Source organism: Adelges cooleyi, unplaced genomic scaffold (genome assembly GCF_023614345.1).
Source record: "Adelges cooleyi isolate 19-005CV unplaced genomic scaffold, UGA_ACOO_1.1 ACOO_flye_CR_arks_rails_tigmint_CR_PRNA_574, whole genome shotgun sequence".
In the NCBI taxonomy this organism is placed as follows: domain Eukaryota; kingdom Metazoa; phylum Arthropoda; class Insecta; order Hemiptera; family Adelgidae; genus Adelges; species Adelges cooleyi.
Genome location: NW_026096268.1, coordinates 5,109,460 through 5,128,173, shown reverse-complemented (window position 1 = coordinate 5,128,173; position 18,714 = coordinate 5,109,460). Strand labels below are relative to the sequence as shown.

Sequence of the window (18,714 nt, the reverse complement as noted above, 5' to 3'; positions counted from 1 at the left end):
TTATCAAAGGTTAATGATCTGGAAAATAAATATATGAAGGGCACAGGGGAAGAAGGTTAGTAGTCCATTTTTTTCAATTTCTAGATAATGACACCAATCAATAGTAAAATGAGGCTACTATTAAATGTCGAAATCCATTTGGTGAAAGAAAGATTATAGTATAGCCAACTTAGCACTTTACAAAAACGGTTGTCATACAGTTTTGTACGTGCAAACTTTGTTTTTGCTCTCCTGAACTTTGAGAATTTAATACAGATGTTGCATAATTTTTTTTTTTAAGTTCAAACTTAGTGAAGCAGTCTAAGCTGTCAGAAAATAGTACTACATTTATATTAATATAAGTTGTAGCATAGATTAAATATACTATACAGTATACTATATCGCTATAGTAATATTAAGTATCTTAATCTATGGTTGTAGTTAAAACAAATAACCATACATTGATATATATATATATATATATATATCAGTGCAAATAACGTACATTTTGGCTTAGTAACGTTGTTAGCTTCAACATACGTTGAAGTATGGATAGTGGATAAGTAGCACGATAAAAGAAATTTGCCAACCATTTTTCGCATTGGTTTAGTTGATCAACCAAAGTTGAATGAAATTTATAGTGCGAACCTTTGTTCGCAAAACTGATCTACTTTTTGGTGGATTAAGACAAGATTGACTCAGTCAAACTTTATCGTTCAAGTGTAACATTTGTTTTCAAGTTTGATACCATTTTTAATGAATTAAATTGAAGTTGTTTTTTGAAATTTCTATTGAAACGTGTGAACAAAATCTGATTCAACTGTTCGTCATGTTTAACTTTTGATGATCGACTATAATGATTAATGAATAATGATAATTGGTAATCGCCAATCGGTCAATTAATCTTGATTCGTGAGAACGCACCTTTAGTATAAACCACTACTTATCTTTTTATGTTACTATACTATACAATATTTTTATACAGTTTAGCCAACAAGTGAACTAAAAATAGATTAAAATCTTTACAATATTTTTTAAAAATTTTAAAATGTAAAACAAAATGCAATCATAAAAAACTTTACTAATTTGTATGTGATAAATTATATATTCTTAACAAAAATGTGCATTAATTTGATTAGTAGTATTTATTTAACTATACTGTATTTAAAAATATTTTGGCGGCAGTGTAACACGACCTTAGATATAATATTATGTCAACGCTAGTCAATTTCACCGTTGACTGTTGACAATTGACACAATAAACAGGTTAGTTGTTTATTAATTATTTACTTAACGGTTTACCAACTACAAAAACTACTTACTACTTTTTATAGTTATTAGTTACTACTTACTGACCAATAAGTAGTAATGGGAATAGTAATAAATTAATAAACAGTAAACGGTATTATGATGTAGTTTGTAGGTATTCCGTATTTTTGTCATTCAAGTTCAACTTTTGTTTACGTTTTGGCTGGCACGTTTTTTGTATTTTTATTTATCAAATAAATAAAATCATGAATTTGTACAACAATTTTTTCTACTACACGGATCAACTAGACGAGGAGTATGTTCTGGGCGATGTTTACGCCGGCTTTAGCAGTGCTAAAAATGCCGAGGAAAGGTTTGCATACACGCTGGATGTCATGAAACGATATGGAATATTACCCTCGAAGTTGGATTCCTGCGAAGATTACCGAAAAGATCATAGGTTTTCACAGGGCATTCGTCAGATGGGCAATGAACATTATAAGGCGAAAAATTATTCATTAGCTATTACCTATTATACAAAGAGTTTGATTGAATCTGGCTCAAGCAAAGAATGTTATACCTATGCACTTGCTAACCGATCCGCTGCACTCTTTTATCTTAAAGAATATCATTTATGTCTAATAGATATACATCGAGCTATACAGTCTGGTTATCCGACTGAGTTGGTTTATAAATTATACAAAAGAGCTGGCAACTGTGAAAGCTTGTTAGGCCATGGTGAAATGGCTAAATGTAGTTATAATAAATGTGTGATCTATTTAGCAAACTCAACTTTGTCAGAGGATCAGAAGAGTAAATTAGAAAAAGATATTATAGTAGCCATCGAGAAATGTAATGGATTGATACAACAAAAGGTGATAAATAAAAACAGAAACGATGAACAATTGCTTGGTGGAAAACATAAAAACATTCCTGCATTGTCACAATGTGTAGAGTTAAAAAGTTCAAAAGATATGGGTAGAGGCGTATATGCAACTTGTGACATTAACCCAGGTAACTTTAATAACTTATTTTGTCTATGCGTTAAAGTTTATGATAGTATTATTTGTCTGTATCCTATACCTGTGTACTATCTCCAGATATGTTATTGTAAGTCTTAGCAAAATACATAGTAATTGTACCCTGCTGTAACAAAACTTTAAATTAAAAAATTAATGTTTGTCATTCAACTAATCTTTTTTATTTTATTTTAAGGTGACGTTGTAGCCATTGATGAACCATATTTAAATGGGTTTTCTTCAACATCTGTTTCTAGCTGTTATTATAGCAATTGCATGAAAACGTGTCTTGCTGTCATACCATGTTGCAAATGTTCATTTGTGAGTAATATCTTTTATGTTCTAAAAGAGGACAATATAAGTCAATATTTGTTTGGTCTGTCCCTCTTCATGTGATAGTCTGGTGCCGAACTTTATAAATAAGTAGTATATATATATGTACAGTTTATATACAGAAGTACTTCTACTGTAGTTATTCAATGTTTGACAGGCATAAAAATTAGGAAAAAATAGGTTTCCAACCTATACCACAGCTGGTAACTGACCTGATAATATGTTCTCTTTTAGAACAAAGTAAAAAACACAATTCACTGCTATTTTTTCGTGTAATAATAACTATTAGAATGTAAAGGTTATTAAAAAAAAAAACTATTACAATTGATTTTATAATGCTATGATTTGCCATCCTACTATTCAAAATGGCATTGACTAGAATGCATTCAAGTGGTGTAAATGTAGGAAACTGGTGTACCATGATTCTTATATTTGCCTGCCTAGAATGCACATTAACCATTGTCACTTTTTAAAGGTTGGCTTATTTGTTTAAATACAATCACCTTTTACAATCTGTTTAATTTTTAGGCGGTATATTGTGATGATTCATGCATGCAAAAGGGATTTAACGAAGGTCATTCTTTCGAGTGTCAGATTTTGCGTAAAGTTGTCAGTATACCAGGAATACCAAAAATAAATCGCTTTGCTTTAAAATGGTTTTTAAAGGAATATACAAAATTAGGCATAGATCAGTATTGCTTAACAGTACATTCTTTTTTTACTACTTCAATTGATCTATTAGTCAGAGGTTTCGATAGTAATGGCTTCTTTCTTTCAAAAAACTTCTGTGCTGCATTTTCAATGGAGACAAATGAGGACAAAATGTCAATGGATGTCAAACTATTTTTTAATTGTATAGCTGTAGAAATATTAAATTATTTAATTTTAAATGGCTTTCAAATTCACGACCATCAAAAAGCTATTGTTGGTGCATCTTTAGTTCATATGCTTAGTATTTTAGATTTAAACTGTCTGAAATCAAGTGCATGTTCATATTCTATACCCACGCTTATTGAGGATGATTGTAGGCCTTTTTTGGCTTCTACAATGTACCCGAGTTTGAGTCTATTTAATCATTCTTGTGATAATAATGTATCCCATAGTGGAACATTACAAAGTACACGTAGAGTTTTTCGAGCTTTACAGCCAATACCAAAAGGAAAACAGGTATTTTATAATGTAAATTTTATTATGATTTAGATTAATTAAAAATGCTTTTAATTACTTTATGAAACGTATAACTTCACAGCTTTTTGTTTCTTATGGAGTTCACTTTTCTCTACATAAAAAAGATGATAGAAGAGCATTTTTTAATGATGAGTGTAGATTTAATTGTTGTTGTCAGCCTTGCAAGGAAAATTGGCCAATTGAACGGTTCATACCAAAACGACTTTCTTCCTTGTATGTGAATTTCAATATTCATTATTTTGATAAATTATAAACTAAAGTAACCCGTAATTATTTTCAGGAACCTTCTGAACTTTAATTTGGCCAGTACTTTAACGACAGAATGTGCTAAGTATGAAGAATTTAGTGCATCAGTCAGAGCTAAAGATGTTGTACCGCATTTAAATTATCTGTACAATTTCTTAAAACTGATACATGTTAATGTCAAAAGACCATTTTCGCTCTACGAACATTGCGTTGCATTGATATTGCATGTGTATACATGTCCGGAAATGAAGTATTGATTATTAATCACTGACAAAAAATCAATAATATATTAATTGTTATGATGTAAAAAGTTGATTTTTTTTTCTTGTTAAGATTTATTGTTAATTCAAAGGAAAGAAATTTGTCCGTTTATATAAGGTATAAAATATTTTCCATTTATAAAGAATAATAATATTACAATCTAGCTTAATCATGTTTTCACAAAAACTAAGAAAATGTTTACATTAAGTATTGACAAATGCGCATCTATATTTTTATAATTATGAGTTGTTTTTATTTTTTTTATAAGTTTCGAATAGAAATATTTGAACTTTGTATTATTATAAAAATAAGATTTAAGTTTCATATGTTATATATATATATTACAAAATCCATGTTTGAACAGAAATGATGAAATTTTATTGATATTTACCTTTGTCGTTGCAACTAAAACTTTTTGGTAATTCACAAAACTTTAATTTTTATTTTCAAAATAAAAGAATTAAAGGTATAAATGTTAATCAAATCTTTATAATCGCATTCAACATACATTTAAAAAAATATATATGCCCATAGATTGGCTATATGTAGGTATCGTGACGGACATAAAACTCATCAATGTGCAGTGTTCTACTATCGCATAGAAAAAGTTACAGTTTTAATTTTATAAACAATTATTTATAAAAAGTATAACTATTATCACAGTGATCACTTTATTTTGTTATAATTATAACACCTCTGACTTAAGGACTCGTATAATTGTCTCAAATTTTATTTAAAAAAATATTTTGCCTAGAACCTTTTAATCAGTTAATCTTCGATTCTGACAGTTCATTTTTATCTTTTATAACCCATTTTGTAATTCTAGTCTTATACACCATCAAGATTACAAGAAGATATTAAAGGCATAATACGAGAAATTTAATAATAAAATACAATTAAAAATGATGTACGTAACAATACCAATAAAATGTGTATATTAATGATTAAAAACAACAATTTACAACTGTATAACACTATTCTACAACAAAGAAAAATTAGAAATAAACTCAATTTAAAACATAAAACTAGGTAATTGAATAAATAAATGGATATAGAAGGGAGGTCTACATAATGCTTATGGGGTAGTTATAATCTATTTTAATGAATAATTATGAATATGGAATGCGAAAAACTGTAATATTTAAACGGTTTTTTTTTCGAAAATTTATTGTCTGGAAATGTTATGTTTATTCTGCGAATTTACGATTTGGGTTACGACCAAACAATGCGGTTCTAACAGCTGGAACCAACTGCTGAGCAATCAACTCCAATCGGGATTCCAAAGTATTACAAATTTTTATTTTATTTTTTTGAGCCAAAAGCTCAATACCACCACATGTAATTGCTGGCAAATAATTTTCTGTATCCAGATTTAAAATAACATCTTTTTGAGATGCTGCTTTGTAGTTGGCTGCCACTTCATCCAATAAGTCTTCAATTACATTGACGTCAGCTTCACGAATACGCAATGTTACATTCTTTTCAAGCAACTAAAGAAAACAAATTTAAAGTGAAAAATAATTAATTACTAATATAATTAATATAGGTTGATAATGAACCACCTAAGCTAAAATATTTGCTATTTCCATGAACAAATAAATAGGTAATATCACAATTTGGTGATTACCATACTGCATAACCATACTGTTCATCTCAAACTAATACAATGGACATGATGTACAAGCTGAACTAAATAAGGATATTTTGATTTACATTTTAATATTATAACGAAATTGAGCATCAAACCAATAAACAAGCATTGCTTATTTCTAATATTTTCAATCTATAGCTATATTTTTATTGTAAGTTATTAAAGAAAAATCTTTTGTTACATTTGGAGTTATCATGGCTGTAAGATTAAATAATTTTTATTCCAGTAATATTAATTGATGATCTTTAATCAAATCAATGACATTTAATTGATACAGTTAAAAGAATTACGACAAAAATGAGTATTTTAATCATCATCATAATGTAGTTTAACAAGCCTTGAAGGCCCAACACAGACATTAGATGATTTCTTGAGGAATTTTTTATCAGAGACCGGTTGTCACTTCTCTTTACAGGAGAGGAGGCTTCTTTCTATCTGACAATTACAGAAAAAGGAGCACCTGTGACCGAATGTCAAGCCAGCATATAAAAAATATGTTTTAATGCTACATACATTATTTACATGGATATTATTGTAAATCAATTAGTTTTAATTAGCTTAAAATTTACATGATATAAGAGTATCCAACCTGTAAAATAGCTTGCAAAATAAGCTTTTTAAGCACATCTCTATACAATTGAGAATCATTAGTCACTTCCACTAAACGCTTTCTTGCATCATCTAATACTTCTCTAACGTGATCTTCTCGAACTTTTAAAGTTTTCAAACGTGCTTGATTCAACATATTAGAAGACTGGCTGTAAATGGCAAAACAAATTAATTAGGTATAAAATGTTTTAAAGCATATCATTATGAAATGATAATTAATAGACATTATACTTTTCAAAATAATGAGTTTTGAAGTAAAAAAAAAATTGATCCGCCCAAATTTGACCTTGATAACTTTTTTTTATTAGATTTTAATTTCTAACATTTGTACTTTCAATCAAGCATAAGTTTGACCTGAAGTGGCATGCAATTTATTTTGCAGTGTGTATTAAGTAAAAATACTATTTTTGGGAATAAATCTGAAAATCTTATACATTGTATAAACATGGTCAAATGTTGAATGATGAAAGGTAACTAATTAATTTTATTTAAATGAAGAATTTTGAAAAATAATTTTATATAATTAAATTATTATTACATGTATTAGAGTACAGGTATAATAAAAAATTTTAAAATTAAAAGCTAATTATGAAGTAGGTATAGTATTTTTGGCCAAATGAATTTAGTCAGTTTAGATAAAAATAAATATTTTTTTTCTACTTGTTAAGAAATACAAAACCATTAGGACAATAATGAATTATAGTTATCATATATCTTACATTTTTTTTTGTAATTCAACTTGTTTTTCTTTGCGTTCGAAGTATTCCATGATCTTAAGACGCTGATGTTGAACCAATCGGCCTTTTTCAATGTTGAACTCCTCCTCGGCTTTAGCATCGATTTCTTCAGCCTTTTCATTGGCTTCTTGTTCGATGAAAGCCATCATGTGTTTGATCTAAGTAAAATAATACAAATTAGTTGATCCATAGACTGGTATCGGGCAAACAGCCAACCAGTATACAAAGTGTAAGCACAGACATTTAACTTACTTGTTTTTGAACATCAGCATCACTGAGAGCCATTTTTAATTAGTATTTGTTACAAAATACAAGTTATAAAATGTAAAATAAAATAAAATTTCAACAACAAATTGTTAAATCTCCACCTGAAGCGTAACCGACGGTATTAAGAAGAGACTATTTAGTAGAACAACCAACGCCCAATGGTTAAATGTAAAATGTTGTGTAAAAGTTGGATGGGTTTAACCGTAGAAGAAGATGTTGGTCCGTTATCAGTACGTTATCAGCGAGGTCGGTGGAAAAATTGCAAATTCTCCAAAAAGCTTTGGCTAAAAAAATATTTTTATGGAAAAATGATTTTGTCTGTATGAATTGCAATCAAAAAGTGGACAACAATAATTTTTCGGGACGTTTTTTGCAAAAAACCTGTTAACGTGTTTTTTCTTCCATTGCTATCAGCAGCGCTTTGTTTGCCCAATGTTATTGAGTTTGTTTTATTTTCTCGCAGATTCGCAAAAGTCCCGAGTTGCTTCTATAATTCGTACGCACAACACCGTGTGTGCGCTCGACAATAATATTAGTGTGAAACAGGAAGAAAAAAAAGGCGCAATTATTATTTTTTTTCAACCGTTAATTATTTTTGCCCCGAGGAACAAACGCCGTTCATCAACACGATTTTCCGTCGTCGTCGCGTTTGTCGCGATCACTTCTGATTTGACTTGGGGCACGTAAATAGTATCGTCCACGAACAACAATAACACAACGCACCGATCGCCGTGGTCGCATTTAATCGTTCCCATCGTTGCCATACGGTTACCGCCGTACTGCAATAATAATAATAATATTTTAGTGCTACCCTCATACAACGATCAACATGTTGGTCGCCGGTGAACGTTGAGCAGTCGTCGATCATCGCACCACCTCACCACCACCACCGCAAAGGGTCCCAAAGGTAAGTGGTATCGAGATCAACATTTGATTCTAATTGAAAATAAGTTATATGTAGCTCGTCCTACGTAATAATGTCGTGCTTTGGTGCATGAGATCAATTTTTTTACTTTTCGCAAATTAATACGAAAAATTTCAATGGGAATCCAATCAATCGGTGAAAGTAATACCTAGTACTTGTATATGTTTATTATTACCGATTGTTAGTCGTTCGCATGAGAACTCTTCGACTGTAACCGGGGATAAAGTCTTAATTTTTTTTAATTGTTTTTTGAACAATTATATTATATAATATAATATGCAACGAGCCTGTAGATTGTAGACAACTGTTGAATAATGATTTTTTTTATTGTTCATCATTAAAGATTTAGTAGAGTTTGTTTGCTTTCATAATACAGGCTATTTTTCATTATGTCTTGACTAATCTTTTATTACTGTAACTAGTATATTCATACAATTGTAATTTTTGTTTTCAATTATACCTATAGTGTATTATTGATCTTTAGGTGTTGGATGAAAATACATAATGTTTTTTTCTCTTATCTCTATTTATAGATACCGCTTAAACATATTATATGTTATCTCTTTTCAAAATGATAATTACTTAATATTAATACGTAGAAATGATGTACTAAAATAGACAATTGATAGCTAATGTTATGGTACTATGCCGCAGTCTAGTATCAACGGCTTTTTTGGTATCTTACCTAAACATTTGTCTGATTAGTTTTATAGATTCACTTATTAATTGTTTGCTCTTGTATGTAATATGTACATTGGTAGGTACCTTAAATTTTAATTTGTTAATAAAAGAAAACTATTCAATTTCTAACATCTACATTATAGTTTTGAGTTTTAGTTGTGATAGTTTTTACAAATGATGCTTTTGAGCTGTCTTGGCAGCTCTTTGTATTTGTATTGTTACTTTTTTATTCTGTTAGTAGTTAGTATCCAAGAAATATGAACTACTTATATTATTTCACGATGAACACATTTTATCAGTACCTAAAATATATAAATTTTACATAGATTAAAATTAAACTCATATATTTACTTTCAAATTTTTTTTTTGAAAAATTTAATATTTTTAGTTAATACTTAGTTGTTTATACTTAAAAGTATTCTGTCAAAAAACAAATATTTTTAACCTTTTCCAGAAAGGCTGTGTCTTTGTTCTCTTTGAGATACAAACTAGGGAATTAAAATTTAAAAAATTAACTTTAGCTAGGAGTGACAAGTGTTAGAGCAATGAAAAAAATATATATATATATATATTTATTTGACTTGAAGACTCCAAAATATTCGATTATGAAACCTGTTTATTAAAGTTAGGTATAGTAGTTTAGTTAAATATACAAACTACTAAAATAATATTTAAGTACTCTCATCTTAATATTATAGGTAAAAGTTTAAGGTTAAGCTGTGTAAGCATTTAGTAATTTTTATTATTTATCTAAAACAACAGATTGTAAGAGTAGCATACTCTATGACTTCAAAGAGAGGCCCAACAAGGTTATACCTTTTAATTAAGTGCTCATTTCTGAAAATTTTAAATTGGCTGCATTTTCTGACGTTTACATACTAATATTATGCAACAGATTATCTATTAATTTTTTTTTATTATTTGAAGGCATCTTTTGTTATTGATTTTTTATTTTAATGGAAATAATAGGATAACACTATAAATAAGTCATGCGTAGATGTTCTATGCTGAGCACTTTTTTTGGCAATCCTATTTTAGATACAGTCTTATCTCAACCATTTACCTGTTAACTTGTTGATGGCACTTCCTCTATGCCATAGCAATCCAACATACTATGATGGGAGAGTGGCTGGCAAAAAAAGGATTTCCGTGCAAGAAAAAACAACCTAATGTAATTTTAATGGTTACATTTTACTTATTATTACTATCTAATTGTTGAGCCAAATATATTTTTATTAATAAAGGCTATTAAAAAAAAAAAAAAATTTAATGGTTGAAAATTCCATATAAAATTTTTACTTTAACTCCAAATCTCCTTCTGGATGTTCATTTCCATATCCTCTCTATTGGCCATCTATTAGTTGTTAGGTCAATGATCTTAACCTTACATTCTTTGTATTCATTCTGTTACAGTACTAGCAGTTGCTATGCTTCATTTGGCTTTGGACTATCTATGTATAATTAATCTAAGATATTACAATGAGACACAGTAGGTCTATCCCAATATAAAATTTGTGTAAACATTACTTAAATTTGTATGGTTCTAGAATAATGATGTAAATATCAAAATTAGAAAAAAATTTACAATTTCTAGATAAAAAATTTCTGTAGTTTATCTTGTAATTTGTTGTGGCTTATAAATATTTATAGAATGTTACAATAACAAATTAACTACTACTTTTAACTATAAACAACTTTAAACCAATCAGAAGAATTCCCAAGTACAAAGTAATAATTTTTTTTCTCTGTAAAATTCTCTGCACCTACTAGACTTAAAAAAATATAAAATTTCTGAGCTGGCCTACAATTTTTAACACGTTGACTACCAACCTATGCGATAACTCTTAATTTTAATGATACTTATAACGGTAGTTTAAAATGGTGATAGTCAACGTATAAAAAAGTCAAGTAATGTTTAGGCATTATATTTAGTAGATTTCAGATGTATGCAAAATTGTTATAATTTTGATATTTTATCAGTTATATTTTGTATACTTTGTAGAATTGACTTGATAATTATTAAATTTCTAAATTTGTTTAATAACATTTTACATTGCTCAAATTTATATTAAAAAATGATGTTATCTTGTATGTGCACTTGACTGTAGGCATAAATTTGCTCTGTAAATTTATTGCAGATAATAAAAAGAAAAATTGATGTAAAAATGTAAATATTTATACAAATGTGCTTATGGTATTACAACTAGTTGGATTTAAAAAATTAATTATCATTTTAGAAACTACTTTTAATAGTCATACAATTCTTAAAATAAATACATACATTGAAAGTTTAAACCACTTTGAATATCCTGCACACGATTATTTTTACTTATTCAAAATAATTTGTCATTGATAAAATATGTTGTTTATTGAGCAATATTTGTGTATTGAGTATGTTTTTACAAGTTTTTTGCATGTTAAATAAACAATAATTGGATACGTGTTATAAACAAGGAAATGACATTGTCATGTGTGTTATATTACAAATGTACAAATTATTTAGACATTTTAACATAATACTGTGACCACAATTAAACATTTTTGAAAACTGTGGTTTTTAATTAAAGAAGCCTTAATGTCGAGAAGTATAAATGTATAGGAAAAATATAAACTATATCCTAGAATTCACACCGTCGCAATTAAATGGTGATGATGCCTATGTTTTAGTCTAGATATTTCTGTTAAAAATGCAATTTTATTTTATTTTTAACCACTTGACAGTTTTATATGATACATTATATATGTATAGTTTTAGGAAACCGAGAGGTAATATTTAAATCCATCTAATAAAATGGGAATTTATGCTATTGTATCGTTGTTGGATACTAAAGTCATGTTTATTATACCAGCATATAACTCATAACTATCTGTAGAGGTAGCTATGATGTTAGTTCTAAGGTTCTGACATAACTAATTAATACCTTTAATTTACCATAAGTGAAGGAAATTTGATTACATCAATATAAAATAAATTATTAATCATTTTCTATATATTACAATTGTATTCGGTACACAGTGTACAAATATTTATTAAAAAATTATTTATTTAGCAGGCTGAATAAAAAACGTGTGCTTAGGCACATTAGAAAGTTAACGACAGGCGCAACAGTGGCTACCGCGGCAGCGAGCAAATGTTTACACCACAACACCAACAACTGTCGCCTAATCGGGCGTCAATTAATATGCAGTCGCCACAGGCTAATAACTTGTCGAGGGGTATCTTTCAAAGAGGTGGATTCGCCACCAATCCAGGAGCAGATAGGCGAGGACATATGCCTGGCATTGCATCGCTTATGCAAGAATGGTCTGTTCTCCATTTAGAAAACTTTTAAAATATCTTTGGTCAAGTTTTCTATCAATTGTAGGAGTTCTACATCACTGGCGAATAATGCAATGAATAATTATGGTGGGTCAAGTTCTAACAACAGCCGATCCACGTCTGGTTATAATCTGTCATCTCAGCACGGTTTTCATTCGGCATTTGGTAGTAATCATGTTGATAATGGTAATTCGGCACCCGCAATACTGGACCCATCTGAATTCCCTTCTCTCACCACTGGGCGAATATCTAGCAGTGGACAAGGCGATGGTGTCCTACATTCCAACTCAATGCCTGCAGGAAAACCTTATGGTAAACATTCACCATTCAAATCATTTGATCAGCTGTTCAGTAGTGAGTTAAAATCATTAAGTTTGTGTGGTATTTATAATGGTAAAATTATATTCAGGGATATCCTACCTGATATTATTGAAACGTTTTGTTTTAAATTGTGTTATTTTCTTAATGTAGTGGGTATGGTTAAAGCACCGACGTCTGAAACTAGTGAATTTACTATGAGTAGTAAAGATTTTCCGGCGTTACCAGGTACGCAACCTCTCAGCGTAACAACCACCTCATCTTCTTCGACCACAGATCCCAATCAACAGTCCTCTACAATAACTACTGGCTCAACGACCAATTTATTGGATCAGAATGGTATGCAATCATCCACCGACCATCTATCAGATCAGAGACTGAACAACTTGAACAGCCAAATGGACAACAATTCCCAAGAAAATGGAGATTCAGCTACCAAGAAAGGGGTGCAAACTTCACCTGATGGTTTGTGGTCATACTTATATATAACTAAAGAGTAATTATAAATCCCTATTACAATGTCGTGTAAACATTTCTTTGTTATTTAGGTAAAGTGACTAACATACCAGGTAGTATGGTAAGAGATCAATTTGGTATTGTTGGTTTATTAACATTTATTAGAGCTGCTGAATCTGATCCCAATCTGGTATCATTGGCTCTTGGACAAGATCTAACAGCACTTGGACTGAACTTGAACTCACCAGAAAATATTTACCCAACATTTGCTGGACCTTGGGCAGATTCTCCATGTCGACCTCAGGATGTCGAGTTCCATGGACCACCTGAATATATTATTAACCATGGAATAAGGTTAGTATTAAATTAAAATATAACATAATTAAAGTAATGATATCAATATTGGGTTTTTATTTCAGGGATAAGTTAGCCCAAATTAAGTTGTCGAGGTATAAAGAAGATTTGTTATTCTACTTATTTTACACAAATTTTGGTGATGCTATACAATTAGCCGCAGCTAATGAATTGTAATTACCTGATTACTAAAACATTTTTATTTAATAAGCTTTACATTATGTAATATAAATTATTACCTTAGATATTCTCGAGACTGGCGTTACCACATGGAAGAACGAGTATGGATCACTCAAGCACCTGGATTAAGTTTAATTGAAAAAACCAGTACATACGAACGGGGCACGTACTATGTATTTGACGCACTCACATGGCGCAAAGTTCCCAAGGAGTTTCTGTTAGAGTACAGCAAGCTGGAGGGTCGACCGACTGTGCCTAATGTGCCACTGACTACACCCAATCCGCTCTGACATAACGAGCACCGTCGGGGCGTAGATGCACTGCCAACAGCGACCGACCCTGATGTACACCAGCCCGCGACGGTCGTACTCGGCGCAGCCATCGTCAACTCCTAAACCCCTCCTTAAACTTTCCCATTTCCCTTTTATATAAAATCCCTTCAGAACAATACCCTCACCCACCCTTTAAACCCCAATCACTCCTAAGAAACATACAAGTATTTATATGTAATCGAATAGATTCCCTATTGTTTCTAAGGCGGAATACTCACACCGTAATAATTTAACATTTATTATAAATAAACAGAGTTATTTATAGTCATTTTATAAAAGAAACTTACGTACAATTTTGTAAAGACAAAATAAGAAAAGAAAAAAAAATCATTCTTCATTTATTAAGATAATGTTATTTGTTTTTAAGTTGATAAATAAATTTTGAAACAATATATTTTTTAATATTTATTATTTAAAAAATCTCTTCTTCCTTATCTACATAATTAAATAAAACTTCATTGTTTTTACGCATATAAGGAGTAAACATTGCATACAACTATATAATTGATCTCAATCATTATAAGAAATTGTTTATATTAATTAGGTAAAAAGTTCAGGTAAATATTTTCTAATAATACCATCCCTACAGGCAGTGTATAAAAACCGACCATCTGTATTCACATCATAAATTGAATCGGAATTAGTGCCAGTGAAATAAGTTTTTTTTCCACTATTTGATCGCGCTACACAAGATCCATCAGCATGTCCAGATACAATTCGATCTTTAAATATGCACATACATTTGACAGGAGAAGTGGTATCATTTACTGTGTATAAAGTGACCAAGTTGTCATCTAGCAAGAGTACACGACCATCATTACACCCAGCAAACAAACGACTGTCGTCATTTATAAGACAAGCATTAACTGCAACGTCTAACTTGGAACTAACTATAATTTCACGTGAATATATTCCAATCATTGATAATATTCCATTTTCGCAACCTATAAACAATACTTTGTCATCTGTCCCAACTTCTGTTTCGGCTGAAATGATAAAACATTATCAGTCAAGAAATTATCTAAAACAATCGCACAGAAATTATTAAGAATTATTAACAAAAAAAAAAATTATTCTTACTAGTTGGTATTTTGCGTTCGCCTAGATTTCTGTGTTTTAGTTTGTTTAATGAACAACAATTTATTGATGTATCAAGTTTAATGAGATTATCTAACACTTTTCCACTAGCTACATGCCACAACTTTGCAGTCCCATCCCTGTCAAAAATAGTTTAAGCCAATAACAATAAATGGTACATAAATATTTAATTGAACACTTACTTTGACACAGAAATTATATTTCGTCCCCTTTCCACAATAGCTAAATCTGTTACAGTACTGGTGTGCCCTTGGAGAGTCATGGCACATTCACCAGTATGTGCACTCCAAATTTTAATTCTGAGGTCGGCTCCACAACTTAGAACAACCTCTACACTTGGAAACCAGCGACAACAGTAAATGTCACCATAATGACCGGTCATTTTTATCTTGATAAAACAAATCAAAAATACGTATTACATAACTAACAGAAGTTATAACTTGAAATATGGGAGAAAAGTGAAGTAGAAAGTAGTAAAACAAGTTTGAGATTTAAGTAGAATAAATTAAAGGTAATACAAGGAAACTCGTGGGTGGCTACCATAAATAAAGACACAAAGTGAATACAAAAATAGTGAAGAATAGAGAGGTTTGTAGAGAAAGCAATATTGGCTGACCAACCCTATTCATATGGTATAAGATAATAAAGAAAAAGACTTTTATAATTTTATCAACTATTATGCTTTAAACAATAAGATTTTTGATTGAATTATATTACTTCTTTTTCCTCTAGGTCTAAACTACTCCAAACTTTCAAAATACTATCTGACGCAGACACACATTGGCCATTGACAACATCTAATGACGTCACCTAAAAAGAGCCAATTTTAATTTTGTTACTATTACATATAATTTTATTGTATAGTACACTCACACTTTTTTTGTGTATTCTGTTAAAAACTCTATAAGGCGATAGAAGAGTAACGAGACCACAAGACGGATGTTTTACTTGAATAGCAAGAGCAGTAACAGATTCTACTTCAAAACTATTGGATCCTTGAAGAACAGGCATCCCATTTAGCTTAAAAGATGAACATTCTATGTGACCATATATACTTGCCATATCTAAAATAATATATGAAATAGATAAGGGTGTTACATTTCTTATATGATACTAATTTGAACTATAAAAATGTACATAGAAACTATTATACTTGTAAACTGTACCTTTTGGTTTAATAGATATCCAAGCTTTTCCACCAACTGATCTAAAGTAAAAATAAGTAGGTATTGTTTCAATACATGGTTGGAAAAATATATTATGGTAAAACTTAAATTATAATACCGAACACTTTCTTCCCAGTCATGCTGTATGAATACGAAATACTGATCCATGTTGGTCCTTTTTAATGTTAAACAATTGATTCCTAAAAAGAAAAAAATACATAGAGTATGTATTAAAACAACATTTTAATAACCTTATTTGAATTACAATACATATTATGAACAAGTTAAGCCTTAATAAAAAACTATAATATAAATATTAGTAACTTATATTAATCATACATATTTCATAAATGTCTTGCTATTGAATGTCAACTTTAAATATACTTTATTTTCGAAATTCTATAATTCACATTTGGTTTAATGCAAAAATTGATTTAGATGGAATCAGTGTTAATAGTATTTTTTTAATAGTATTTTCGGCCACCAAACAATCTTAATTTCGTTTTTCGTGTAAAAAAATCTCAGCTTTCTGAAAAAATATTGAATTTTTTAGAAAGGCATTCCCATGGATTTCATATTCTAAAAAAATGGTTGTTTCGTGTTGTCTCAACATTAATAAATTTCTACTATTTTTCAACAAGCTGGGAACATTTTACAAAAAATGTGTAAATTTCAAATTATGTTCACCAACCCCACTGGTTTAAAATTTAAATTAAATAAAATATATTTTCTATGAGGTTTTTTTTTTAATAAGCTATTAAACTACATAGAGGAATTGTTATGAAACAAAAACAAATTAATAAGTTCAAAGGAAGATTAATTTAGTTTTTTAACTCTTGTTATTCATTAAGTAACTAGAATTATTGATATTTGAAAACCACAATAAAAGTTGTTAAGCCTTCATTCTACATGATATCAATAACATAGTGTAGATATGTCAAAGTGCTCATCTTATGTATAGTAATAAATCCTAAACATAATTTCCTATAACATTGTGTAAACTATTAAACGTCCGAGTTTCATAGTTTTAATTGTAAATAACAATATAGCTAAAACTTCTACGATAAAAATATACATAACAAATTTTCAAACATGGTAATTCTGTAATTTTTTTTTAAAATGTACATTCTTACTCTACTTAACTATTTATATGTAATATTTAAATAAAGTTTAATAATTATAGTTATACAATATTATACTTAATCCAATAATAATAATAATTTTTTTTTAGCTGAATTGAAAGTTACATATTGTAATTTTAGGTATATTAACATTACACTGCATCATCTATCACTTGGATAAAATACTTGTTATAATATTCAAGTCTCTAAAGAAAAAAAAATTACAAAAATTCGATCGAAAAATTGAAAAAACATAATTTACTAAATATAATAAGTGTCGTTTTTAATATATTAATAAACATACATAACACAACACAACTTTAAACTAGGCACTTATAATAATTCACAGCTGTAAATTATAAAAAACTAAAGCATATCAAGTAACTGTATTTTACCTATGTAAATACAACAGAACAATAATTTTAATTAACGGATAACGTTAAACTAAAAACATATAAACCCATATTGTACATACTTGAAAGACTTACTAAAAAAAATACTATAAATTTAGCACTAAAAAAAAAAGCACATCGCCACAGTACCTATAATATTTAAACGCTAATATAACATTAATCGTAATATTTTTAAAATTAAAGTTTTACTATTGTTTTGCTTTTAATAATTTATAATAACTATAAAAATTTAAAATCGTACTTGGCAGTCGGGATTACACAAACTATGTGTATGCAAATATTAATTATAGTCTGTGCCCTGTGGTTGTTTTATTTTGAAATTTGAATTAGCCAAATGTTGTGATTTTCGTCATGTCATAAAATGATAACATTATAACTAATAAACTTACGACTGAAGATAACAAGATACTTATCACTGTTAATTGTACAGCCGTTGCGCGGGGAAATTTAAAATGGCTGTAACCATGACAAAAAATATTTTCACAATAAGATTCTACAATTATTGTTATTTTTTTATTTTTTAGCTTCAAAAATTAGGTTAACAAATTAATGTTTTCATAATTTACTATTAAATTTGTTTGGTAGAACTTCCTCTTCTAAAAAAGTTCTCGTAAAAAATCCCATTTTATGAGGCATATTTTCAAGTGGCATGTGGTGAAGTCGACTACTATAATAAGGCTAGAGAAATCAAACGTGATACTCTTGAATCAAAATTTGCTGCTATCTTCAAACAATTAGATACATTAAAAACCGATACATTCTCAGCTAACAAATGTTTTTTTTTTTTTAATTAGTTATAATAAAAGAGGGAGA

The 18,714-nt window shown here is 29.2% G+C and overlaps 4 protein-coding genes across 9 annotated transcripts; 2 read left to right on the top strand and 2 right to left on the bottom strand.

The window, feature by feature from the left end:
- The first annotated feature begins 1,253 nt into the window (after positions 1-1,253).
- LOC126842968 (SET and MYND domain-containing protein 4-like) lies at positions 1,254-4,515 on the top strand. Its single transcript, XM_050580230.1, has 5 exons — positions 1,254-2,241; positions 2,443-2,567; positions 3,108-3,746; positions 3,829-3,980; positions 4,048-4,515. The coding sequence occupies exons 1-5, from the start codon at positions 1,494-1,496 to the stop codon at positions 4,268-4,270; spliced, it is 1,887 nt and encodes a 628-aa protein (XP_050436187.1). The 5' UTR covers positions 1,254-1,493; the 3' UTR covers positions 4,271-4,515.
- A 667-nt stretch (positions 4,516-5,182) lies between these two features.
- Positions 5,183-7,715, bottom strand: LOC126842827 (V-type proton ATPase subunit E). Its single transcript, XM_050580004.1, has 4 exons — positions 7,524-7,715; positions 7,254-7,429; positions 6,515-6,683; positions 5,183-5,764 (listed from the first exon to the last, which is right to left on the bottom strand). The coding sequence occupies exons 1-4, from the start codon at positions 7,554-7,556 to the stop codon at positions 5,462-5,464; spliced, it is 681 nt and encodes a 226-aa protein (XP_050435961.1). The 5' UTR covers positions 7,557-7,715; the 3' UTR covers positions 5,183-5,461.
- A 271-nt stretch (positions 7,716-7,986) lies between these two features.
- On the top strand, positions 7,987-14,444 carry LOC126842820 (regulator of gene activity-like). 3 transcript variants are annotated; one of them, XM_050579996.1, is made up of 7 exons: positions 7,987-8,445; positions 12,195-12,448; positions 12,510-12,775; positions 12,935-13,246; positions 13,330-13,591; positions 13,657-13,764; positions 13,836-14,444. In XM_050579996.1, exons 2-7 carry the CDS (start codon positions 12,276-12,278, stop codon positions 14,059-14,061), a joined length of 1,347 nt encoding a protein of 448 aa, XP_050435953.1. In that variant the 5' UTR covers positions 7,987-8,445; positions 12,195-12,275; the 3' UTR covers positions 14,062-14,444. The 3 variants fall into 3 exon arrangements, with proteins under 3 accessions (XP_050435953.1, XP_050435952.1, XP_050435951.1); XM_050579995.1 differs by having other exon boundaries at positions 7,988-8,445; positions 12,198-12,448; positions 12,510-12,817; positions 13,836-14,443; XM_050579994.1 differs by having other exon boundaries at positions 7,988-8,445; positions 12,510-12,817; positions 13,836-14,443.
- Positions 13,042-18,400, bottom strand: LOC126842823 (proteasomal ATPase-associated factor 1-like). Of its 4 annotated transcripts, none has more exons than XM_050579999.1 (9): positions 18,143-18,400; positions 17,964-18,030; positions 16,486-16,567; positions 16,368-16,408; positions 16,075-16,265; positions 15,919-16,011; positions 15,384-15,589; positions 15,184-15,320; positions 13,042-15,089 (listed from the first exon to the last, which is right to left on the bottom strand). In XM_050579999.1, the coding sequence occupies exons 3-9, from the start codon at positions 16,533-16,535 to the stop codon at positions 14,644-14,646; spliced, it is 1,164 nt and encodes a 387-aa protein (XP_050435956.1). In that variant the 5' UTR covers positions 16,536-16,567; positions 17,964-18,030; positions 18,143-18,400; the 3' UTR covers positions 13,042-14,643. The 4 variants fall into 4 exon arrangements, with proteins under 4 accessions (XP_050435956.1, XP_050435957.1, XP_050435955.1 ...); XM_050580000.1 differs by having other exon boundaries at positions 17,977-18,030; XM_050579998.1 differs by lacking the exon at positions 17,964-18,030 and having other exon boundaries at positions 18,143-18,395.
- Between the last annotated feature and the right edge of the window lie 314 nt (positions 18,401-18,714).